At 47.3% G+C, this 25,730-nt stretch overlaps 1 protein-coding gene across 1 annotated transcript; it reads left to right on the plus strand.

Moving 5' to 3' along the window:
- The first annotated feature begins 959 nt into the window (after nt 1–959).
- Nucleotides 960–25,109, plus strand: LOC116939529 (uncharacterized). Its single transcript, XM_032948045.2, has 4 exons — nt 960–3,157; nt 6,967–7,449; nt 9,234–9,491; nt 23,621–25,109. The coding sequence occupies exons 1-4, from the start codon at nt 1,214–1,216 to the stop codon at nt 23,816–23,818; spliced, it is 2,883 nt and encodes a 960-aa protein (XP_032803936.2). The 5' UTR covers nt 960–1,213; the 3' UTR covers nt 23,819–25,109.
- Nucleotides 25,110–25,730: the final 621 nt, after the last annotated feature.

Consider the following 25,730-nt stretch of genomic DNA (forward strand, 5'->3'; position numbering starts at 1 on the left):
AAAGATTCCCAGCAAAAAAATACCACGACCGTATAATACATATTTTGGAGCTAGTGTGAATAAGTGTGTACGTATGAAATAGTGAAAGGAGGCATATCATTAACGGTCCTGTACTTTGTGCCAAAATTAAAAATGAAACAATGAACTGCATTGCAAAAAAAAATAACGAGGTGTCTTATCATGGTGGAATTACAATCGATTAACGCTGATTGAGATATTCTCACTAAATTCCCACTGGTTGGCATTTTTAATTTGCTACAGGTCATTTGAGTTCTCATGAAGACTGCACTCTGCCTATGCCTGTTTCGTATATCACGAGAAGCTAGTGGAAATTAATGAATAAATTTGTTCGCCTTTTAGTGATCACGTTCACAATATTGTCAACCTCAAAAAATGAACGGCCACGCTCCACGCAATACAGTACTTGACTCAACCATTTAATTGCATCCACTCTAACATACAAAACCAAGTCGTGAATGGGCGAAATATTGATCGATTATGTTAATGTCCTGTTTTCATGAAAATTAATATTTCATGGTTTATTTTTAATAATAATCATCATTATAAGAATAAAATGCCACGATGATAATATAATCTATTAATTGCGCGGGAATAAACACACGAACACACACACCTACCTTTAACCGTCTATTTCAGCCAACCCCGGTGTACAAACAAAATGAATACATTTATGGCGAATAAGAACTATACAACAGTAAATCAGAAACGGTTACATTCAATCAGTCCTGATGCCATCAGGGGGAACGCGTCATTGCACATGCAACGCACACCGCACACCAAAACGATATCACGCTCGACCTTAAACAGCAGTTCGGTGTTATTAAATCTCTCATGAATATGCATCAAGGCACGGCTAGGGAGGAACGAAAACGAGTCGCGCAAGTGTGACTGCCACTCTATTGTGCCCGTGCAGCGCTCGGTCGATCTGTCATTGTGTTGCGGTCATAGCTGCCCCCCAACTCCTTCAGCCCAATCTCCCATCCCGACCGCACGTAACCCCACCCCGCGCTCCATCCCAGCAGCGCAGGGCCACTCCCAGAGCTCCTCTCGCTGCGATCCGCCCTCCGCAGGACCGTAATTGCCACCACTCCAAGCGAGCAATCCTCTCCTCCTCCTCGGGTCTCCTTTCGCTTCCCTCCTCCCGGCCCGGACGGCGGCTTCCGCGTAAACAAATGAAAGTGCCCACGACGCCATGAGCTACCAACTCCCGGGCGCTGCTGTTGACAAGGGGGGCTCCATGATGAGCGAAAGCCACCGACTCCACCACCACCAGCAACACCACCATCACCACCACCAGCAGCAACAACAGCAGCAACAGCAGCAGTTGCTGCAGCAGCCGCACCACCACAGCCACCACCACCACCACCACGCGGGCCAACGCGACGCGGCCATAGCAGCATGGAGCCGTTGCAACAGCAGCAGCAGCAGCAACAACAGTGGCGCAAAGGGTCCCGGACTGGCACCGACGTGCGAGGGAGACCCCACCGCCAACACCCTGCCGTCCCGACGTGGCGCCCAACGCGCCACCGCTTTCCGCTCGCACGGCCGAACGGACGCTCGAAGCCCACTGGCTCTGGCCAAAGTCGAGGCCCCAGCTCCTTACAGCGACTCTCACTGCAAGTCCTCGGCGCGACCCCCGGCAACCGCTGCAACCGCTGCAACCGCTGCAACCGGGCGATTGCGCGGCGGGGACGCAGCGGGCGGGCAGCGCGACCTGGCGCAGTATGTGCGCGGATACCTGGAGGCCGGCGGGCGCGACGTGGGCGCCGAGTGGGAGGAGAGGTACTACGCGACGTTCTCGCGCTCCGTGGAGTGCTGCTCGTCCGACAACAACTCGAGAGAGACGTCGCCCGTCAAGGCGAACGCGCGCTCGGCGTTCAGCACCGCGGACAGCTCCGTCCGCGGGGTTCAGCAGGGCACCAGCACCGCGGGCGGGTCCAACCGAGCGCTTCCTCAACAGGGGATCGGCGCCGCGGGCAGCTCCGGTCGAGGAGCTCCAAACGTCGTCGGGAGCTCGGGCCCCAGAAGCAAGGACGCCGGCTCTGCGACGGCTTGCACGCGAGGCTGCGAAGGGGACGGCGCATCGGAAGGCAGCGGCGGCAGTAAATCTGAGACGAGGCTGACGGCGAACGGCGCGCATGAGGGAATCCCACGGATAGATATCCACGAATGCTGTTACGACGACAATGCCGCTGCTGCTGCCGTGGATGAAAGCGGCACCCTTAAGGTACTGGGTGCAGCTATGGGCAACTCTGAGCAGAAAGGAGTGCAGGTCGGCAATTCGTTCAGCCGAAGCACAAAATCCAAACTGGGGGGCTCCGCTGCAGGGGATGGCAAAGAGCGCAGTGCGCTATCGGTCATGCACAGCATAGGCGTGCAAACAGAGGCTGCTTGCAAGCGAAACAACGGCGGAGGCAGCCCGTCCACCCCATCTGCCCCGTCCAGTAACGCCAGCAAGCACAGCAGTGATGGGCTGTCGGAATCCGTGGACGGCGCCTCCGGCACAGCCAGTGGCGGTGGCGAGAAGCGCTCCAACTCGGACGAAGAAGGCTCTGAAGGAATTCGAGATGACATCAGCGACATCTTTCGCTTTCTGGACGACGTGAGCGTCTGCGACTCGGGCACCGGCCCCATGCATTCGCGCAACGACAGCTGCAACTCGCTGGCTCGCAACCTGAAATCCGACTCCGACTGCACACCCAAGCGCACGCCGGGCAAGCACACGGAGCAGTCAACGCCACTCGGCAGCCTATCCCTCAGCGAGCAGGACCACCAGCTGCTCCAAGAGGTCCATCTTCTGCAGCAGGAATACAAGCAGCAGCAGCAAAGAGACCAGCAAAAGCATAAAGACAACAATAACCATCAGGGCAAACAGCAGGCCCAGCTGTCTCGTGTCTCTCGCCAGCGCGGCGCGAACGAGCCGGACGACGAGTTGAAGGTGAGCGTGTGCAAGCTGGTGCTCCGCATGGGCGAGATCGAGAGGAAGCTGGAGACGCTGACCGGCGTGCGCGCCGAGATTTCTGAAGTCCTGGCCAAGCTCAACAAGCTGGACGAGAAGCTCGTTCAGGAGGCCCTGCCGTGTCTGCAGTCTCCCACCGATGAGAAGCCAGGCGAAGAATACGACAACAGTGGGCAGGTAAGACTAATGGCCGCAGGGTGGTCATTGCAACTCGCTGATGATTACGAAGCTCACAGTGCCTATGTCCCCATCAAGCGCGCAATGTGGATGGGCGAGGCGACGCAGCCCTGCGGTAGCTAGCTCGTTCGTTCTTCGTTCTTCGTTCGTGCCGCTTGTTGCAGAGGTTCACGACTCGAATAGAGCGGCAGCACTGCTTTAATTCTGCGGGCGTGTTCACGTAAGAGTAGCATTGTGTGGTCCAACTTTGAACAATTACAGTAGCTAAAAAAATCCATACACTACAGTACTGATTTGGGATTACAATGCTATGTCGCAATCATCGCCCCCTACTGTGAAAACTTCGCGCGGCACTGCGCAAATAAAGAAATAGATTGTGGCTTTCCTTGGGAAACGAGCATAATAATAATAATGTCGACATCGAATTAGCACGGTGTTACTGATTGCCGTTAGTGAATGTGAATCGTCTTGTCAGAATATTCCTGATGGATGGAGACGATTCATCCCCCGAATGAACTGCATCTATTCATCCCCAAGGCTCGATTTACAAATATAATCATTCTTGTCTTGCTTTTACTGTCTCGTTTGTATTGTTTTTAACATATATTCCATCTCGTTGTTTAGAGTTCAATTAAAGCTATTCGACTAATACAATAAGATCATAGTTTGCAGATTATTCTCATAACGTGAATAAAATACTGTTAAATATGCAATTATAAGTAGGCATATATGATGAAACTTAAAGTATGTATTGATAAATCAAGCATCGCTACACGCCAAATATTCATTTGTCGATAACTCGTCGATATGCGGTATGGAGAAGGGCCTTTTCCCAAAACGTCACGCATATATTTATCCTTTTCAGATGGTGTTTATTGGACTTGTGTGTGTTGATGGTTTTTGTTGTTGTGTGTGTTGATGGTTTTGTTGTTGTGTGTGTTGATGTTTTTTGTTGTGTGTGTTGATGGTTTTTTGTTGTTGTGTGTGTTGATGTTTTTGTTGTTGTGTGTGTTGATGTTTTTTGTTGTTGTGTGTGTTGATGGTTTGGTTGTTGTGTGTGTTGATGTTTTTGTTGTTGTGTGTGTTGATAGTTTTTGTTGTGTGTGTTGTTGTTTTTGTTGTTGTGTGTGTTGATGATTTTTTGTTATGTGTTGATGGTTTTTTGTTATGTGTGTTGATGTTTTTGTTGTTGTGTGTGTTGATGGTTTGGTTGTTGTGTGTGTTGATGTTTTTTGTTGTGTGTGTTGATGGTTTTGTTGTTGTGTGTGTTGATGGTTGTTGTTGTGTGTGTTCATGGTTTTTGTTGTGTGTGTTGATGTTTTTTGTTGTGTGTGTTGATGGTTTTGTTGTTGTGTGTGTTGATGGTTTTTTTGTTGTGTGTGTTGATGGTTTTGTTGTTGTGTGTGTTGATGGTTTTGTTGTTGTGTGTGTTGATGGTTTTGTTGTTGTGTGTGTTGATGTTTTTGTTGTTGTGTGTGTTGATGTTTTTGTTGTGTGTGTTGATGTTTTTGTTGTTGTGTGTGTTGATGGTTTTGTTGTGTGTGTTCATGTTTTTGTTGTTGTGTGTGTTGATGTTTTGTTGTTGTGTGTGTTGATGGTTTTGTTGTTGTGTGTGTTGATGTTTTTGTTGTTGTTGTGTGTGTTGATGTTTTTGTTATTGTTGTGTGTTGATGGTTTTTGTTGTGTGTGTGTTGATGTTTTTGTTGTTGTTGTGTGTGTTGATGTTTTTGTTGTTGTTGTGTGTGTTGATGTTTTTTGTTGTTGTGTGTGTTGATGGTTTTGTTGTTGTGTGCGTTGATGGTTTTGTTGTTGTGTGTGTTGATGTTTTTTGTTGTGTGTGTTGATGTTTTTTGTTGTTGTGTGTGTTGATGGTTTTTTGTTGTTGTGTGTGTTGATGGTTTTTGTTGTGTGTGTTGATGTTTTTGTTGTTGTGTGTGTTGATGTTTTTGTTGTTGTTGTGTGTGTTGATGATTTTTTGTTGTGTGTGTTGATGTTTTTGTTGTTGTTGTTGTGTGTGTTTATGGTTTTTGTTGTTGTGTGTTGATGTTTTTTGTTGTTGTGTGTGTTAATGGTTTTTTGTTGTGTGTGCTTGTGCACCACGGCCAACATAGCATCACCGAATAATTAGTTAAACATTCACGAAAATAGTCTAGTATGTGTCAAAGTTATGGCCAAAATACTACATTTTAAAATTGACAACACCTTTTAGAACTAATATTTATCTCGTCTTATTTGCAATATATAAGAATGTCAATTATCTTCCAAATGAGAACTTAAATTATACTTGAATTCACCACTTAATGGATTATTTTTGACAGTTTAAGATATTACACCATTCCGAGTTACATTGCGCGTTTGCTATACACATTGGCCTGTGTTGAGACGTGGATGGATCAATGCGTGCCTTTGTCACACAATGTAAAGGCAGAATATGACCGCGCGTTTTATTTCATTCAGAGCCAACTGCAGATGCCGATACTGACGTCGGATCCCCACGCTGCCACCGGTCCAATGAATATTTTTCAGATTAAAAATGATGCGCTTAGAAAGTGGCAGTCACTTAAAACATTACATGTGAAATAAATTAACTGGAAATATTCGTCTTCACTTCGTCATAGAGACCGCTATATAAAAAAGGATCATTACCCAGTCCACTTTTGGCCCTATTCATTATAACAAATCAATGGTGGCTAACGGAACAAGGCGTGAGCTGCGGGGATTAAAGTGAAACACAAAATTGGTGAATTTAAAATGCAACAACTCCATTTATAAAAGGTCAGGAGACGGTTCATATTATGTACTCATTTTCCACACAAAAAACACCACCGGTGCAATGCATTACTAAAATTACTGACTAATTCTGGTGTCATATTCATATTGAAATGACTCGTTTTTTATTAGTTCCATCAACAATGCCTAACTTTCTGTTCAGAGTTTGACAATATGTAAGCTAAAACGGCCTCTCCCTGCATATCAATAAATATTTTAGAACAATTATTGAATGAAAATGTTCGCTTCTATGACAAATATTAGCATATTCATTTATAGTTTAAATGGTTACAGATCACATTTAAGGTACAGAATATATATTCTTTATCCAAAAAACCCATTTCCTCTTAACACAGACTAAAAACACGTCATGAGCATCATCGCTGCCCTTTAACAGAAAAACCCAAGGCAGGCCAAACCATATGACGGTAACTATCTCTCCCACACATTTATATTTTAAACAACCTGAAGACATTCAATGGAGGAACTCCATAATAGAGGTTTTTGTTGGGTTAGACCCCGTAAATAAATAAATGTGTCGTTAAACCCACCACTACCCGGCACAGCCAACTAGTAAGGGTTGTCACGTAAACAGAACGTGCCAATTCGTCACTAGTACAGCACGCCGGTGTATTTATTGTATATGTACTACATTACAACTAGCTTCATCAGGTGACAGCCAAATCTGGCTGTCGCCTGATGAAGCTAGTTGCATTTACTGGCGAAACGTCGTACTCAGATTGTAAATGTTGTGGCTTGTCTCTCCAACACACCGGTGTGCTGTACTAGTGACGAATTGGCCACGTTCTGTTTACGTGACAGCCCTGACGAGTTGGCTGTGTCGGGTGGTGGCGGGTTTAACGACACATTTATATATTTACGCAATCTAACTAAAAAAAAACCCCTCTATTATGGATGATATTGGTCACGAAAGCCTGCGTGTTAAACTGAGGAGGAACTGCCTGCACAGTCACCACCACGTTTGCTCCGTCGCGTTGCGCACATTCTCCGCCCCGTGCCCCGTGCCAACGGGCGAGCAGCAATGCAGCAGAGGCCACCGCGCGCACATGCCCAAGTCGGAGAGCGGGACCGAGTGGGGCTCGTCGGACGCGAGCTGCGGGGACAGCCTGCGCGTGCAGGCCCTGCGGCGCAGCCTGCTGGGACGCCGCTCGTCGCGCTCCCTCGCCGAGGAGAACAGTACCACCGAGTCCAAGCTGGTGAGCATGGCCAGCTCCCCGCACGGAGACTGGAAATCTGGTAGCAGCGGCGGCGGCGGCGGTGGCGGTGGAGCCGGTGGTGGTGGCGGCGTTGTCGGAGGAGGCTGCGGAATGGTTTCTGGGGCTGCCAATGGATCTGGTGCCGTGGAGAAAGTGGCTGGGTGCAGCAACATCAGCGGATGTCCTGGAATGGGAGGTGGAGGCAACAACAACAACCTGGTCACCAGCGGGCTGTACGTGTACGAGCCCGGGAGGGAGTACGAGCGGCGGGAGCGATACGGCGACGGTCAGTCGGGCCCCATTCAGGTATTGTGTCAGAGTTTCTCAATCGTGGTGTCGCGTTGAATGAGCAGTGGCGCAGTGGTGGAGTGACTTTGGGATCTGGTTGATCCGAGTTAAATTCATGGCCGCAGGAAACATCAACTCGTCCTGTGCGCCTCTTTCACCAACCCTCCTCACTGATCATTTTGGTGATGTATGGCTAACCACCTCCATGACTGAAATGGCATGGGCATGCCTTCATTCATAAATGGATTGACTAAGGGATTTATGTTTTTGTTAATGAATGGGTGAGCAAGATCGGGACAGTGCTGTATTCTATTTGGTATCCCTGAGCCAGTTGTTGAAATTCTACATTTCTATCACAGGACTCTTCTATCCATTGGACAACATTACGACAGAAATAATGCCTGGTGCCACGATTCAGGCATTGACTTTGAAATAGTGAAATCAGTTTCAGTGTGGATCAGCCTTAGGGGTGGGCTATCGTTTATGTACGTATGTATGTTTAACTTATTTTGTACCGTATGTAGCTAACCGTTGTGGCCACACAGGACACAAAGCTGTAAGGTAAATCAAAACGTTTGAGTACAGAATACGTTATGGTGGTTGCCAAATGTTACGTGTAACGCAAGGGGGACAGAAAAATAAACAATTACTGGGTTATTACCAGATGACTACTGTCAAGTCTCCAGTGTGCGACTGTGGTCATCCGGAACGGACCATATAACAAATCAAGGCAATGCCCGATCCACAAATCCGAAGGAGAGATCACAGCGATAAACTCCGCTGCTCCTGACGCGCTTAGCTGGGCTTGACCACGTGAATGTGAAATTGTAGCTGTCGCTCTGCATCTACATCAGCCATACGAAAGAAGAAGCCTGGCAAGGGCCTTTAGATTATTTGTTCACGCAGGGCACTGATTACTTAACGGGTTGGGTTTAGGACACTGCTTCTCACTGAATGTTTTCTGGGCCACTAGTAGACTGGGAGGTGGCGTGACAGGTGTGTTGCAGGGACGTGCGGTCAGGGGAGGCAGGAGGCAGAACCTCACCTGTCATACTCCAATGAAAATAGCTCTTACGAAAAGAATCAAATAAAATAAATATTCAGATTTTTCCATTGATCTGTGTTATAAATGTCATTTCTGTACCATTCCAATCATTTTTGTTGTCAAAATCGCCAAATTTGCGGAGCTCCGCTGCAAATACAGGAAGAGACGAGAGGTGAGGCGGCGACACACTCAGCCTCCCCTCTAATTGCACAACCCCTCAGTAACTGGATGGAGCGCGGGCAATAAGCGCGTGCCTGTTACTATCTCAGTATGTCACCAATGTAATGTTTGTAGACCCCTTCATGTCCTCGTCTTCCATACTCCAGGTAACTTATTTCACGGATGTGTATAAAGATATTTAGGCTCACTGGTTTCGTCATGAAACTGCAATGAAAAAGCACCAGGGGAGGCAGCTATCACATCTGCCTCACTGAGGGGGATGTGTCTAACACGCCCCCCTCAATGAGGACACGCCCCCCTCCGTGAGGCCACGCCCCCCTCAGTGTATGAATCTGGCTCTGACACTAGCCAGTGCTTCCCCAGCCATTGACCTCACCGCACGTCACTGGTGTGCTGGATGCAGTGTGCCGGGTGTGTGGATATAATATCTGGAGCTCAGAATTGGACCAGCTCCGGCTGAAATTAAGCCGTGGTTGATCAGGCCCGCTTCTTACCTTACCACGCCCTGATGACGCCCGTTTCATTCCATACCCCCAGCATTTCTCATAGCGCCATCATCTTTCTCTCTCTCTCGCAGATGGAGGTCGGCTATGCCTTCTCGGCGAAGCCGGACAACGTGCAAGCGGACGAGGCGCTCGTGCAGCAGGTGTACGGAGGCCGAATCTCCGCCTCCACCTTGCGGGCGCACATGAAGAGCAACCCCCTGTACCGGGAGGTCCCGGCGGGTCCGGGCGGGGAAGCGGACGGCCACCGCCGCGGTCAGCCGTCGTGGACCCTCGAGGAGTACACCCGTCACGCCAAGCAGCGCGGCAAGCTCTCGGCAATCGACTTGCAGGTCAGAGGCGGCCGACCCTTAGGGGCAGGATTGACCGCCGGGCTCGCAGAGTGCGGAAAGATAAATAAATAAAAAATAGGAACGAGCTGGTGCCGATAATTATTTATTTGGTCAATGAAATTTTCGGTGCCGCAGTTTCTTATGCACGGTCCCTTTTCCGTGCTGTTGGGCAGACCCCCAGACTGTCCCGAAAGCATGTTTTGCCATTTCCTCTATGACGAATGTAGACACAATGATGCAATACACTGCAGCTCTTTATGTAAATGTTTGCTCAGGATATGCCATTATTTGAAGTGCGTAGTTTGAGAATGTTTGATTGGCTTTTGGTAAATTGGATATACGCCGCATGCTTTTTTATCAATTGTGCCAAGTGGGCATTAGGATAAACTTTGACTCCAGGGAATGCAGTGCGGTGGTGCTTTTAAAAGCCACCCATTTATATTTGGAGTTTTACTTTCACATGTATTTCATCTACAATAAATAAACAGTCACCACACTTCACACTCTGTCTTGGGGCCATTATGACTCAAGCAAATGGCCTGACGGAGATGATTTACAACCAATAAGGCAACTATTTGTGATTGCACGGGTTTCACTAACAAACGCACAAAAACCCCTGCGAAGAGCAAAATGCCAACTGTACTATTTTGTGAATTTCAATTTACACAAAATGCGTACGTTCACATAAAGTGCGCGGGCGTCTTCTGCGCCGGCGCGCCGTTTTGCTGAAGCGACGCAAACTATAACCGTGAACACGCACGGACTTACTCCAGACACGGTATTTTTTTTTCTTCCGGAATTCCGCAGAAAAGGACAGAGTGATGCCCAACAAACAGGGAACAAATTCCCCGTACTTCCTCTCACGTCGAGTTCCGATTCCCCGGCCCCCCGAGATGCGCCCCACACATTTTTTTTGCTGCTCTTTCCGTTCCCCGCGTGAAGATGCATTCGTCACGTCGGCGGTGTGGGTTTTTTTTTTGTACGCGAGCGGCGATGGTGCAACCGGGTCAGCGACGCCGTCGCGTGTTAAACAAAACAAAAGAGACGCTGGGCTCCAACGCAGATGGCACGGGGGCCCCTTCAGGGGGATCAAAGTGACATGTCTGATTAAGGCCCGTGAAGGCCAAAACACGAACGCGTGTTGCTTTGTGTCGCTATCCGAGAGGCACCGCCCTGGGGCACAGCTGCTGCCACGCTTTGGTCCTCGCGAACGGCAAGCCAATTGCGTTTTCACCTTCCGCTGCGCGCAAGCTCTTCGTTGAAAAATGAATAATCTCCGTTCGTGCATTTACGAGGATTTCCACAAACGCACGGTGATTTACAGCTAAGGGGGGGGGGGGGGGTGGTGAGCAGCCTGGCCTGCCTCGTGGTTATGGATTAGTCTTTATTGGGATTCAGCGCACGCGAGTCGTATGTGCGTTGAGAACCTTTTAACCTTGCACGAAGCCACCGAAAGTCCAACGGCTAGCTGCTGGCAGATTGCAGGCGCGCAAGCCTCCAAAGGAAAACACGTAATGTGCACGGCAACGGTTAAATACCTTCGAGAACAAAGAACTGCTGGAATGTTATTACACATAATGGCGATTCAAGCAAGGACGAATTGCAACATTGAATTTTTTTTTTCCAAAATAGCTATTTTTGTCTTTCTTTAATTGTAGAGCATACTAGGGGAATTCAGGGTACAGGTTTCTCTGCCCTCGACAGGGGCTAAGCACTATGTTTAATAACACACTAAGAAAAACACGAAACCTCAGCTGGCAAGGAGCCACTTAACCTTACCTTAATTTCTACGTCATATGGCTCTCTGATTAAAATGCATCGCATAGCCGACACCATAACGCGCACGCCTCTGTTTTTTTGGCAAGGAAAAAAATATTTTCCTTAAACAGATGGCCATGTTGTGTTTTCAGAAGCTTTGAACGCTCCCTGTGAGATTGCTTGGGCATGCACGCCATTGATTCCGTATACACTGGGACCACGCTGCGTCGCTATTTAATGCTGTCAGCTGCAAAGGCACCACATCACTCGCAATTAGTGCTCCTGTGTACATAATAACGAGGGTCACTTTTGGGAACTTGAAAAGCGAAAGATGCAGTCCTCGGGCGTGGTCTGCCCAACTAGTTGTGACCCGGTGGCAATATTCAGCCTCATTGCCTACGTCAATCGAGAAGTCACACTCACAAGCGTCGCTTGGTTTATATAGAGCGCTGATTGGGGCTGGAGTGGTAGGGTCCTCACCGCGCTACGACTCCGATGTTCGATCACCGGCCGTGGCCGAGGTTAGCGGGGAGTGAAATGAGAGCTGGTGCTGGGCACTCGGATCTCTTCAGAAACCCACACTGGACAGGATGGTGAAGTTTGGTCAAACACCTCCCCTTGTGGTTGACACTGTGTGGGAAGGCATTCATCCAGCAGTAGGTTGGCATTGAGATGTGAAATGGTATTGAACAACAATAAAGAGCACAACGGCCACTTCGAATGTATCTACAGTGCAACGTAAGTTTGGAACTAAATGGCATAAGACAGATCACGGGTGAAACTCTAATGGATTACTTCTGAAATACCAAACAAAAAGTAATTCCCATTTTTGTGCTTGCGGCCTACACTTATCATCCTGTACATATGAGCAGTTCTACAAAATAAGGCAACAGTCACCATGTCAACATCATCCTAATGATACTTATGTGTGGTGTCCTTTGTAAAGGTTTTTAAATATGGCACCTTCATAGTTGCCAGTGTGGATGAGAGAGCCAGTCCGCCTGAGGACCTCTGACACTCTTGCTATTTTACGAGCATTTCTCTCCTATCAAGAAAAGCAAAAATATATTTTTTCATGTGAATTACAGTTCTAGGCGATTGACATACAGTACTATCCCCAGGCAAAAAATCCAATATATGATTACGCTCATGCTTGCCCACATCTTCAGTGTGTCAGAAATATCCGTCCAAAAATGCAGAACTGCCCGATATAAAGGAAAGTGGATATAGCGTGTACCTAATGGAATACATACGATCAGTGCCGTACTTATTTACCCCAGTCATACTCGCTGTATATGAAAACAATTAGGCTTGCATCAGTTCATCAATTAAAATCGATCTTCACACACATGATACATGCACCAAATCGTGCGTGTGACGAACGATCGTTTATGATTCATGGGAACTATATCCAAGTAATACCCATGGGGTAATGGAACAAATTAGGCAAACCAGATTTTGTACAAATGAGAGAGTAAAAAGGAAATCAACAAAAATACGATAAATTTGTATTTAAAGCTTTCGTGACTGCAGGGATTCATATTCTTGGTTCTTTCGGTAAAGTCACGTAAAAGGGAAACAATAAAATAATAAAAAATATAAAACAATAAAATTATCACGACGTTTAAACTGCAACACAAGCAATCATCATCAGGTGTGAAAACGTGACTTTACCGAAAGAACCAAGAATATAAAAATATGATACTTGAACCATGACTTCCTCCCCTGGATCGCGACCATCGAACCAACTGAGTGGCAAGGGGGGGGGGGGGGGTTTGCAATTGATACATGGATATTCACATCCCTTTACCTGAAATCATCAAAGAGTCTCAATGCTTTTTTCAGGAGCATCCGGCTTGGAAACGTTTGGCCAATTCTTCAGGAAATATGTCGGTGTGTGCTCAGAAGCCGGAGTAGCTGGCGAACAACCCCACTTGTTCTATTCGTGCGCATGGCGAATTGGTCAGGAGACAAATGCCAATGTCAAGGCCTGGTCGCCACGAGTAGGCTTCAAGAGGGAGTTTGTGTCGTTTTGGAATCCCTCCTCCATTGAAGGAGGACTACGGTTATTTAATTCATGGTCCGTAGCTTGGACCCCACTCATCCGCACAGGTGTCTGAACAAACTACTCGCTGTTCTTTCATTCACCGACTCCTCACTGCATTACAGGTGTAGCTGACATTTGCGAGGAAATGTTTACACTTGGCCATTTGTGATAATGTAAGGACATCAGGGGCACCGATAGAATTCTCAGATGCATCAATCTTTCAGAGCAATAGATAGCTGCTTTAGCAGCCCGAAGGCATCTGCTGTGTATCCTTGATTTAAGGCCAAAAGCCCCAAGGTAAGAATATGAAAAAGACACCAAGAATGCTCTTTGAACCCTTTTATGCAGCAATCAATCTGCGTTTTTGGCAGAACAATGTGTGCAGGCAATATCGGTGTCATTTCTTTTTATTTATATCATGCAGTCTCAATTAATCATTTTGTTGTTTTTATGTTATTGATTTTTTCCGACAAAATACTGTTTAGCTTTGTCGCTATGTCTTCGTGAGCTATTAGAATGTTCTCAAATGTAATTAGTGGAGGTAATTAAACAAAAAAAAACTATCTAACGAACTGTGGTGGCAGTGGTGCGAAAGCACAAATTACAAAACATATACCACATTCATCAGCAATTACTCATTCATCATTATCATCTTCTTCATCATCGATGACAAATCCACTGCTGGATGAAGGCCTCCACAAGCCATTGTCCTCTCCCATGATCCCGTCACGGAATAATCCACGTCGCACCTGCAGCCAAGATGACTTCATCGCTCCGTCTTCATGGCAGACCCCTCTTCTCGTGAGTGTTCGCTCCCACTGCATTAATCTTGACCACTGCCCATCTCTGCCCTTCTCGTGACGTGTCCTACTCGAGCGCACTTACTTTTCCGAACAGTAAAAAAAAAATTAAGAGGCAATGCTTTAACGCGTCTCCTGGGTTTATCTCATATAAAGGATACAAAAACAACAATGTATTTTATTCCCCACCTATGTTCTCTCATCCACGTGTTCATCTTTTGTTCGCAATGTAATTCCAATAATGGATCGCTCCATGCCTCTTCGTGCGCTCTTCAGTTTTTGATTCATTTGAACGTGAACGCCCATGTGTGTCCATAGCAGGTCATTCGCACTGATTAAAAACATATATTTAAGCACATTGGTACGTTAATTTTAATTATCAAGTGAAATGCCTTATAACAGAAAAGAAAACACATGATAGGCTGACATTTAAAGCAATGGAGGTTTCCTCAGGAAAGAGAAAAATGGAAATATTCACTGTTTATTGTTACCATATTCCACAGATTATAAGACGCTGTGGAAAGGATGCCGTACCCCAAACGTGTGCCCGATGTTGATAATAAAAGTGGTAAAATCTGGTCTCACACACACACACATACACTTCCCACTGGATTACAAGAAACACCCTCAAGGTGTATTTAAAGTACAGGGAGGCAAAAATGCGTCGTATTCCGGAGAGTACGGTAACAATTCTGCATGTGGATTTTCTCCTTCCTTTGAAGGCCGATGTGATTACACACCATTCAATCAGACCCGTCATGTGTCACGCATTGGGGCATGAGACTCACGTGTTCAGCATGCACCTTACTCTCTCACGGTGACGGGAACAACCGCCACGCCATTGCACGTGCATGAAAATCAGTGCCGTATCATATCGGGAACCAAGGGATGCCGTCCATAAATGACGTCACGCGATTTTGGACGATATTTTACCCCCCCCCCCCTCGTCACACGGGGTCACAAAAAGTCAGACCCCCCCCCCCTAAAATATGACGTCACAAAACCATATTTCCATTTTGAAAAATAAGACATGCTTCAAATCGCTTCAAACTATGGTCATTGTAGTGCGTATTTAATGTGGCGCTGCACTCTGATGTTGTAGGAGTGTTGCTATAACAATTAGTGTTGTTAGAACAATTCTATATGTATTTAAAGTTGCGCATTTTGATGTGACGTCACATTTCTCAAACCCCCCCCCCCCTCCTCGTCACACATCGTCACAAATGTCTGACCCCCCCCCCCCCCGCCGCCCTCTAGGTGCGTTACGTCATTTATTGACGTCCCCATAGCGGCCTTACCTCCCCAGATAATAAACAGCATTGACAGCAGCACTCACAATACACTCGGCCTTTCCCCACCAGCGACTGCCTATGGTCTGTCCTCACGTTGACTCGAGCAAGACTCACACTCCCCACCGAGCACTCGCGCATACGACGACCCCTCTCTCTCTCTCTCTCCCGCCCCCAAATTAAACGTCGCACTTCAGCCTTGTGGGAAAGGCGCCGCTCGGCAATTCCGTGGCTCGCGTCACTGCTGGCGGAACGGCCTCCACCCAACGGAGCCGACGGAGGAGGGTACTTTGGTCTACTCTTCCACGTTGACTGAACGTGTTGGGAAGAGATGGAAATACCCACACTCTACCCTGATCGTACGCCAGCTGCCCATAGACAATGGTGCGAAAGATGATGGAGGGGGAGTGATTTATATATGTCTAAAAAAGACTTTGCCAATTGTTTCAACCGATGCTGCCCGGGGTGCCAAGAATCGAATCGGCCACCTCTGGATTGCAGCTGCAGAGTTGCTAACCATTACACTATTGCACCACGGCACCGATTAGCACGGTTGGCTGCATACAGTATGAAATAACGTAGGTAAAAAAATAAATGACTTTACCGAATAGAACCAAAGAGTATGGATCCTTGCAGTCACGAAAGCTTCAAATCTAGAAAAGTATGAAATAAGTTCAACCATACATACATTCATTCCATCCCAAGCAGTGTGGATTTGTCCCTAAATGAGCAACACTTTAGCCAACGCTGTTGTGTTACCTCCACATTAACTGCTGTTTCTTTATATATACAATGTAGTAATGTAAGCACTGCGCAATTCACTGTTGTGCACCATCTGCTCTTTGGTAAAATTTCATCAGCAGAATTTTTTTTTTATTCACCGACTTGAGGATCATGAAGTAATTCAAGTATGGCTCGGAAGAGATATTTTTTTTATTCCACAAGCTTCTATGAGACCAAAAGTTCCATAACTTTTTTTCCCAATTGATAATGATTAGGCTCTTGCGAGACTTTAGCGTGCGGAGAAAGAAATTTTAACTCGACAAATAAAATAATCTATAAAAGGTTGAGAAGTGCAAAAAGAATAACAATTTGAACTTAAGCCAGCATGAAAGAGCAACAGGGATATCGGAATTGCCTTCCTGTTGAAACCTATTTACCAGGGCATTCGTGCTCTGGCCTGTACAACAGCAATGACAGTTAAAGATTGTGCAACTCAAGCAGACAATAGACAGTACATTTAGTTGCTGATATGAAACGAGGGGGTGGGGGAGTTTCAAATATCGTTTACAAGGCCACCTTTGCTTAGTTTTCACACTTTGCGAAAGATGGATATTTACCAGTATCAATTTTGTATAAAGGTTACTTGATTCATTATTGGTTTCTTTTCGGTTAGGTCATCGTGTAATAACGTCCGTCGTCGTTAGCCCTCCTTCGTCTGACGCAGCCGATGGATAAATGTGTTGCGTGAATCAAGCGTGGGCAGTTTTAAACTTGATTTGAAGCTTTCGTGACTGCAGGAATTACTCTTTGGTAGTCACGTAAAAAATAATTTAATAATAGAATACGCCGTTTCTATTGCAACACAAGCAGTCGTCATCAGGTAGAACTAAATTTGAGAGAGAGACAAAACACAGACACGGAGACACACAGACAGACACACAGAGAGAGACAACACAGAGACACACAGAGAGAGACACACAACATAGACACACAGAGAGAGACACAACATAGACACACACAGAGATACACAACATAGACACACAGAGAGAAACACACAACATAGACACACAGACAGACACACAAGCAGAGAGCGACACACAACATAGATACACAGACAGACACACAAGCGGAGAGAGACAACACAGAGACACACAGAGAGAGAGACACACAACATAGACACACAGAGAGAGACACACAACATAGACATACAGACAGACACACAAGCAGAGAGAGACACACAACATAGACACACAGACACACAAGCAGAGAGAGACAACACAGAGACACACAGAAAGAGACACACAACATAGACACACACGCTAAAGTATATATCTGTGTTGTCTCTGTGTTGTCTCTCTCTGCTTGTGTGTCTGTCTGTGTGTGTCTTAGTGGGGAGCGATAGTGTAGCGGTTAGCGCACTGCACTATGAACCTGGCGACCCGGGTTCGATTCCCGCTCACGGCCAACACCAGTGACAATTATCTGAACCGGTCCCGGGCCACCTCTAGGTCGACTCAGCCTCAAATGAGTACCTGGTGCAGTGTGTAAACATTGTCACTAGGGAAACAAAGGCGGTCGGGCGTGGTGCTGGCCACCCACCCCCTCGTGTACCGTTTTGGGCTTCATAAGTGCTCGCTAGCAGCACTTGCCCCTACAGTCTGTTAGAGGCTATACGGGGGATCTTTGTCTCCGTGTCTGTGTTTTGTCTCTCTCTCAAATTTAGTTCTACCTGATGACGACTGCTTGTGTTGCAATCGAAACGTCGTATTCTATTATTTACTTTATTTTCTTCCTACGCGACTTCACCGAAAGGACCAAAGAGTGGGCAGTGTTACCACTGCTGCAGCTGCACCCGTGCCCGGTGTCGTTGCTGGTGAGTAAACTCACAAACTTTGAAATGGGTACCGACATTTGGCTGGAGATTACATCCAGCAACATCAGCTTGTTAACAGGAGTTCAGATCTCGACTAAACGCGTTGACACGACGACTTAATCCAATGGAAACCAATTATGATTCAGAAAATTTGGCTGCTAAACATTTTCACTTCGTTGAGCTATAATTCGCGGCCAGGTCACTTCTGAAAAAGGGCTATATGGCTCAGTGGGCCTTACCTGGAAAAACAAAAATAATGCGGGATCATAGGTGTAGCAGGTTCATGATCTCATCCCAGCCACCAATGTCTGCATGCAAAATATATTTAAAAAAATTAATAATAAAGATTTTCGGGTTAGATCGTGTTATTATAAATGTGTCGCAACCCTCCACCACCCGACACGACCATATCCAGCAAGATGCTGGGTGTAAATACCAGCGAAACGTCGTACTCAAATTCTAAATGTTGTAGATTCACTCTTCAAACACACCGGTCGGCTGAAGAAGCAACTAATTGGCGTTTTGTTAACGTGACACATTTTTTACTGATTGGCCGTGTCGGGTGGTGGCGGGTTGTGACACATTTATAAATAACGCGATTTAACCCAAAAAGCCTTGATTATGAATAATACTGGTCGCGAAAGCCTATGTGTTAAACTATATAAAATATTGTTTTTTTTCCACTCCATTTGGCCTTCCTCGTCTCCGAGGATCAACGTTCGCAAGACGTAGACGACCAGCGCGTGGTGCGGGTTCTTCACAGAGCAAAGAGGAGGCCTCTCGAAGCGATTCCATTCGCGGCCCTGTGGGATCATCTTACGGGGTGGCCGTTCCCTGACACGGTGCCATTCTCTGCTGGCTGTGTGCACTCTGAGGGGATTTCATCTTCAATCACGGCAGCCACGTACAAGTCCACAGTCACAGAAAGCCAATAGGCCAGCAACACATCGCTCAGTTGAAGGCATAATAGATAACAGTTAATGAACAAGGTTTGTCGATTCCTCATTTAATGACGTCCCTGATAGCGCATCATAATTCGTCACCTATGATCAATCTACTGCTGGATGGAGGCTTCCCTCAAGCCGTCAGCATCTCTGATGATCCAATCCAACGTCGTCATAATCCACCTGGCACCTGCACGCACGCTGATCTCATCGGTCCATCTCCTCAGGTGACATCCTCTAGCAAGGGTTTGATTCATTAGCTGCCATTCTGTGATATGTGCTAAGTATAATAGCGATAAAATTTCTGAATAAAAAAACCCGAAAGCAATTTAAATTGATTTTAAAAATCAAAGTACAAAAAATGAGTTGCATTTAGTCCCAAATCTTCTCCAAAAAAATCCCATTTATTATCGCCATCTGTGATTGTTTTTGTTTCATCATCTCTACTTCCAACTCCTTCAAAGAAAGCAGCTTTTATATATTTGAAAAAACAAATTACCCTCATTTAACGTTAGACACGACCGTTCCTGAACATGCCAATGCTTTGCTGGAACTTGACATGGACAAACCTGTGCTCGGCAGACCCGGGCAGTGAGGAGTAGGAAGTTGTGCGGGGGTGGGGGAGAGAGGAGTGCATTGCGTGACAAAATTAGGCTGAGCTTCATTTACTTGCATATCACTTCCGATAGAGTGCGGCACTAACGCGTTGGCAATCTCCCGTGGCCAGCGAGCTGGCCCGGGACTACCGATTTACGCCTGCCGGGTCCGGCCTGGCCCCCTCCCTGCCCACCACCCCAGGGCGTCAACGGCGGAAAGGGGGAAGCAATCACTGATCATTAACTTCGCCTGTGCGCGTGTATCGATCACGGCGAGAACAACGAAGCAGCCTTCAAGCCACCGCGACACGTGCACATGCTGTATAATATTTGTTTTAAAAAGAAACTTGCGTGGAAAGGCATTCATCCAGCAGTGATTGCTAAAAACGCTCAACACGCGCAAAAACTATATCATCGGTGACGTTTCAGACAATGACGGCCCTTCCTCCCAACACGCAGAGGCGCCAGTGGAGTGACAAAGTGTTGAAAATAATCATTGACATAATCTTGATTTGAAGCTTTCGTGACTGCAGGAATCCATACTCTTTGGTTCTTTCGGTAAAGTCACGTAGGTAGAAAAAATAATGAAAGAAAACACGACGTTTCGGTCGCAACGGACGCTTGTGTTGCGACTGAAACGTCCTGTTTTCTTTTGTATTTTTTTCTATCTACGTGACTTTACCGAAAGAACCAGAGAGTAATCATTGACATGTAGGGCCCTTTTGTTCATCCACTGCTTGGATGTAGGCATTCCCGTGGCTGAGTGGGTCGTACAGGTCATTTGGCCAAACGTAATCATGCTGGTCACTGCGGGTTGGAGGAGGCAGGGAGAATATATGTACGTAGAAGTACAGTGCAACTACGTATTTTGTTGCGCTCAAAAAAACAGACAATTTGTTCGGATGTTCGGAGCGTTCAGCTTCATTGTACTGCTTGCGTTGTCTGCCTTTGAGCCAGTGGTGGAAAACTAAAATGTCTAAAGTACGACCACTGTTGCCTTCCCACAACGTGGTGCTCACTATATCCAACGGAGCATTTACTTCGTGGAGTACTGTACAACTGGAATCACAAATTCCTCATGTTCCCAGCTTTGTTTGCCTTGAGTTTGCCCTTTTCCTTTTACAGATTTTGTTCGTGTTGCTGACTTCTGCCGATGCTACTCCAATTGTGTCTGCGAATCCATTCATCGTCCTCTAAATCCCAATCATCATTAGAAACACGGCTGACCCACAAATAACGTTTGTGGGTCAGCCGATTTCATTTCAGCTCAATACAGCTCAATAAAGTCCCAATTTCCATTGTGTTTATCTAATGAGCATTTAGACCACATACACATCTCCTGCGGTTGTTAGCGACTCTGTGGTCGCCTGTAGATCGTTCACGCGATTTGGCTAGCAGATGCTATGCATCGGCTATGCATCGGGCTCGCGTACGAGCAATGCAATACTGCATTGCTGCTTGGACGTATGCACGTGATCTTCCAGAATAACGACGCAATGGCAGCCGAAGTAGAAGAACGCACACATCCGGGAGCATGTCCGCCGTCGAGATGGAGCGACGAGATAATGTGTGCGTGGTGGCGGATCGATAGATTGTTGCATCGTGACAGCACGAGTCGTGACATCATCCAGCAGATGGTTGATCATAGCTGAAGATGATGAAAAGTAGCGACATTCCAGTGGGTGGATACCTATATCGTTCGTAAAAAGGTTTTTTTTTTTTGGATGAGATCGCGTAAATATAAATTCGCCGTTAACCCACCACCACCACCACCTGACACCATCGATTAGTAAGGTTTGTCACGTAAACAAAACGTGCCAATTAGTTACTACTTCAGTACACCGGTGTGTTGGAGAGTAAACCCACGACAATTACAATTTGAGTACGACGTTTTGCTGGTGATTACAAACAGCTTTATCAGGCGATTTGCCAGAATTGTAAAGAAGTCTTCGTGTTTCTGGTCTTTAATAGAATAAGGTGATGTCATCAATCTGACTATCAAGTGCAAATATCAGAGGGGGGTTAATGTCATTTATCAATTACAATGGATTATGTTCATCTGAGAATATACAGAACCTATATGATCATCAGCAGCAGCTACTCTCACCGTGTGATGCAGACTTTTCCACGTTGTGGCCATATGTACAGTAGTATATATTATTTTTTAAACAAGGAGTTTTAAGATATCCAATCACCCTATCATCTTGCCAGTTTTGACTAACTGCGAGGTCCAATTCCACTCTACCCCTTATCCCCAAATCTATGTTCCTTCCTCAGTTGTACAGCACCTTCAGGTATATTTGCATTTAGATGCTATGTAAATTGAAATGGTATTGTATTTGACATATCTCCCCCCCCTTAATAATGTATTAATTTAAGATAATAAATATACGTTGACGCGTTTGTCATCAAGGATTTGCGGAGATTAGACGGCTGCATATTGAACGCGATTTGAGTTATTTCATTTGACATCGGTGCGTACGATAACTCTACCGTGACAGCAGCAGGGTGGAGGGGTTAGCGGGCGGCGCAGTGGTTAGCGAACTATGCACCGGGCCACCTGAGTTTGATTCCCATCCACATCTGACATCAGTGGCGAGTGATATCTGAACCGATTCTGGGCTCCCCACCCCAAAGACAAAATATTTACCGCATAGCCTGTAACAGACTGCTGGGGCAAGTGCTGTTAGCGAGCACCTATGAAGGCCGGCACGGCACACGAGGGAGTGGGTGCCAAGCACCACGCCCGGCCGCCTTTGTCTCCCTAGTCGACCTAAGGGAGGCCCAGGACCGGTTCACATAATCGTCACTGGTGTTAGCCGTGAGCGGAAATCGAATTCGGCTCGCCAGGTTCGTAGCGCAGCGCGCTAACCGCTACACTACCGCTCCCCTTCACCAACTCACACTGATCAGCGTGGTTGAGTACGGTTAAAAAACACCGATAACCGACACAGCAGGAGACCTACATCGAGCAGTGGATTGACAAAGGACTAAAGCAGCACGTTCCTCAGCTGTTGACATTTTAAAAAATGGCAACGCTTTGAAAAACATTTTTTTTTAATCCGCATTTTAGACGTACACAATCTGGGGTAAAGGGCTATTAGCGGGAGCCTTTGAAAAAATGACCAATGTGGCCAGCACGATGCCCAGCTGTACCTTTGCGTTCCTAACGTCACCGTTCGCACACACTGCGGCAACAGGTACTCATTCCAAGGGAAAGTCCTCGGGGAGTTTCATATTCCGTTTGCCACTGCAGTTGTGCACGAACATGACATAGTATCCATATTGAAGTTTTCAGTTCCGTTTATTTGGTATAGCCCTGTGAGCCATTCGGCTCTTGAATCGGGTGCAACCGCAACAAAAAAAAACAAAAAAATGAACAAGAAAGCATCTTAAAGTGACTATGTGAAGTGATTGTAGCACAGTTGCCCTGCCGTGCCACTACTCCCACTTTGAGAGTCGTGGCACGGCATACATAGGCGTGAACACCGTTTCGGGGGTGGTATTAAAATTAATTTCGCAAGCCGTGCCAGACACGTGGTAGGCGGTGATCACGAGCCCCCTCGTGAATACCACACAGGCGACATGTACCGCAGTCTGGCAGGTGAAGTTTCTCGAGAAAAATCCGCTTTTCTCTGTGCTCAGCAGGATCTTCTTAATAAGGATTTGCATATGTTGGGGACTTAATACCACGGTATCTCAAAGAGCCTTACGTGACAAAAAAACATTGAAAGAGGCTGGGTGACTCAAGAGGTCAGAGAGCTGAGCCGACAATGCTGAGATCTTGGGTTCAAATCCGGGCATCGTCACGTGATGAACAACCACATTAAGTTTCATCTGCGAGGATTGAACGTATCAGTTAGACTGCAATACGACAATGGTTACTCTCTATAACAGAGCGTATGGGGAAAGTGCTGTCCTCGGCATACGCTATACGTAGATAGGCATTCATTACATATTACCTGCGATGTAATATAACTCTGGTGCTCCATCTGACCTGCAGAGGACAAGGTCAGAGGGAGGTGTAACACGATGACTGTGACTTTTGAGAGCGAGCCGCAGTTTGCAATACCGGCGGCGTCCCTCCCTCGTCTACCAGACGCAGGAATCGCTGAACCCCAACAACCTCGAGTACTGGATGGAGGAGATCTACACGCCGGGCTACGACTCACTGCTCAAGCGCAAGGAGGCCGAGTTCCGCCGCGCGAAGCTGTGCAAGATCGCCGTGCTGGTGCTGGTGGCCGTGTGCACCGTCGTCTTGGTCATCGTCGTGCCCATCTGCACCGTGCGCACGTGAACGCAGCGCGAGCCGCGCGGCGCGACCCCAGCGGCCGACGCGCGCGAGCCACCACCACCACCACCACCTCCTCCTCCTCGTCCCAGCCCGTCACAGTTTTTTAAATGCCGCCTGCCCGCGCAAGCGACGCGCGCGCACACAAAGCGTGCACGCGCCCATTACCGGGGCTGCATTTCTCACTGGATCTTTATTTCCGCGGTGGGGGTGGGGGGAGGGGAGTTCGCTGGAAGACAAGATTTAGGTGGCACCGTGACAAGTTAGCCACCGCCGCAGCGGTCGCTATGATGGAGGTGATGGGGCCGTTTGCGTCAATGTGTCCCGGCTGAAGTGGAGCCCTCCGACTCGTTTCGCGTCGCAAATCCGTTCTGGCTCATAAGCTGCAGCAGCAGCAGCAGCAGCACAGACCACGAGCAGGGGCGTTGTGCGAGTTTACTTGCCGGGTGCTTTCCCCTCGGATGCACTTGCGGGCAATCCTCGTTAGAAACACAGCTGACCCACAAATAATGTATGTGGCAGCCGAATTCATTTCAGCTCGATACAGCTCAATAAAGTAACACCGCAATGGCTTTAGATATTAAAACATGTAATAAGTGGATATTTTGTGTCTGACAAAGTCCGTGGAGGGTATCAAATTTGTTTTTGTTTTGGTTATCTATTATGAAATAAATTATAGACGGCGTTTATGACTGGCAGCACAGAACATTATAATTGACTTCGCTCTGGGCTTTAAACATTTAAGCCCAGCCCATCAATATCGCTTGCACACAAATATAATCCTGCTGAAAAAGCATGGCGAATTTGCTATACTTTTCTGGCACGCGTCTTTATAGGCCACTACATATCTTGTGAAACTGAAACCTTCACGATGGCAGATTTGATACAATACTTGCAATGCAGTGTCCAACTGGTTCGATCTCCCAGTGTGGGTTTAAAGCAGTGGTTCTTAACTTGGGGTGGACACACCCCCTGGGGGTGTGAGATACCCTTGCTGAGGGTGTGAGACATACCAATTTTTTTTAGAAGGTAAATCATCGAAACACCTATTAAGCATGCGCGCGTAAGTACAACTACTTTGTTTCATCAAAGCTATTTATTAACATTATTAATGTTTTCAGGATTGAGAACGAAATGGGTACAAGCCTGCAGTAACGGTTGAGAATCACTGATTTGAACAATGGACAAGCCTCGTAAATCCCCCTCCCCCGCCTCTGCCCACCCAGCAATATGATTGGTTACTCAAGGGTTGGTCGGTCGGCAGCTCGCGTGTGGTGGGGTAGGTGTGGTGGGGTAGGTGTGGTGGGGTAGGTGTGGTGGGGTAGGTGTGGTGGGGTAGGTGTGGTGGGGTAGGTGTGGTGGGGTAGGTGTGGTGGGGTGGGGTAGGTGTGGTGGGGTAGGTGTGGTGGGGTAGGTGTGGTGGGGTAGGTGTGGTGGGGTAGGTGTGGTGGGGTAGGTGTGGTGGGGTAGGTGTGGTGGGGTAGGGGTGGTGGGGTAGGTGTGGTGGGGTAGGTGTGGTGGGGTAGGTGTGGTGGGGTAGGTGTGGTGGGGTAGGTGTGGTGGGGTAGGTGTGGTGGGGTAGGGGTGGTGGGGTAGGTGTGGTGGGGTAGGTGTGGTGGGGTAGGTGTGGTGGGGTAGGTGTGGTGGGGTAGGTGTGGTGGGGTAGGTGTGGTGGGGTAGGTGTGGTGGGGTAGGTGTGGCTTCTGCCACCGCTTCCTGGACGGTCTGGCTCGCGTGGAAGAGTTGGGCCAAAATGGTCTCTACAAGGTTCTCCCCCTACAGATCCCTTCGGAGGAAGCCCTTCCACCAGCAGTGGTGTGGGAAGCAATTTTCAGGGCTGCCCCTTTACCTTTTTTGGTGTCACATAAGTGGCACACCTCGGCCAGCGTGGGGACAACTGTGGTGCCTGTTTAGGAAG

Source organism: Petromyzon marinus, chromosome 1, assembly GCF_048934315.1.
Source record: "Petromyzon marinus isolate PM22_M1 ecotype Great Lakes invasive population chromosome 1, UKy_Petmar_22M1.pri1.0, whole genome shotgun sequence".
NCBI classification, from domain to species: domain Eukaryota; kingdom Metazoa; phylum Chordata; class Hyperoartia; order Petromyzontiformes; family Petromyzontidae; genus Petromyzon; species Petromyzon marinus.

What these genes read in the sequence shown, in the direction of transcription:
- LOC116939529 (XM_032948045.2), top strand. Translation starts at nt 1,214, where the DNA reads ATGAGCTACCAACTCCCGGGCGCTGCTGTTGACAAGGGGGGCTCCATG. An exon ending in AATACGACAACAGTGGGCAG is followed by an intron (nt 3,158 to 6,966) that starts GTAAGACTAATG and finishes ACGGGCGAGCAG; the next exon opens with CAATGCAGCAGAGGCCACCG. An exon ending in TCTCGGCAATCGACTTGCAG is followed by an intron (nt 9,492 to 23,620) that starts GTCAGAGGCGGC and finishes CTCGTCTACCAG; the next exon opens with ACGCAGGAATCGCTGAACCC.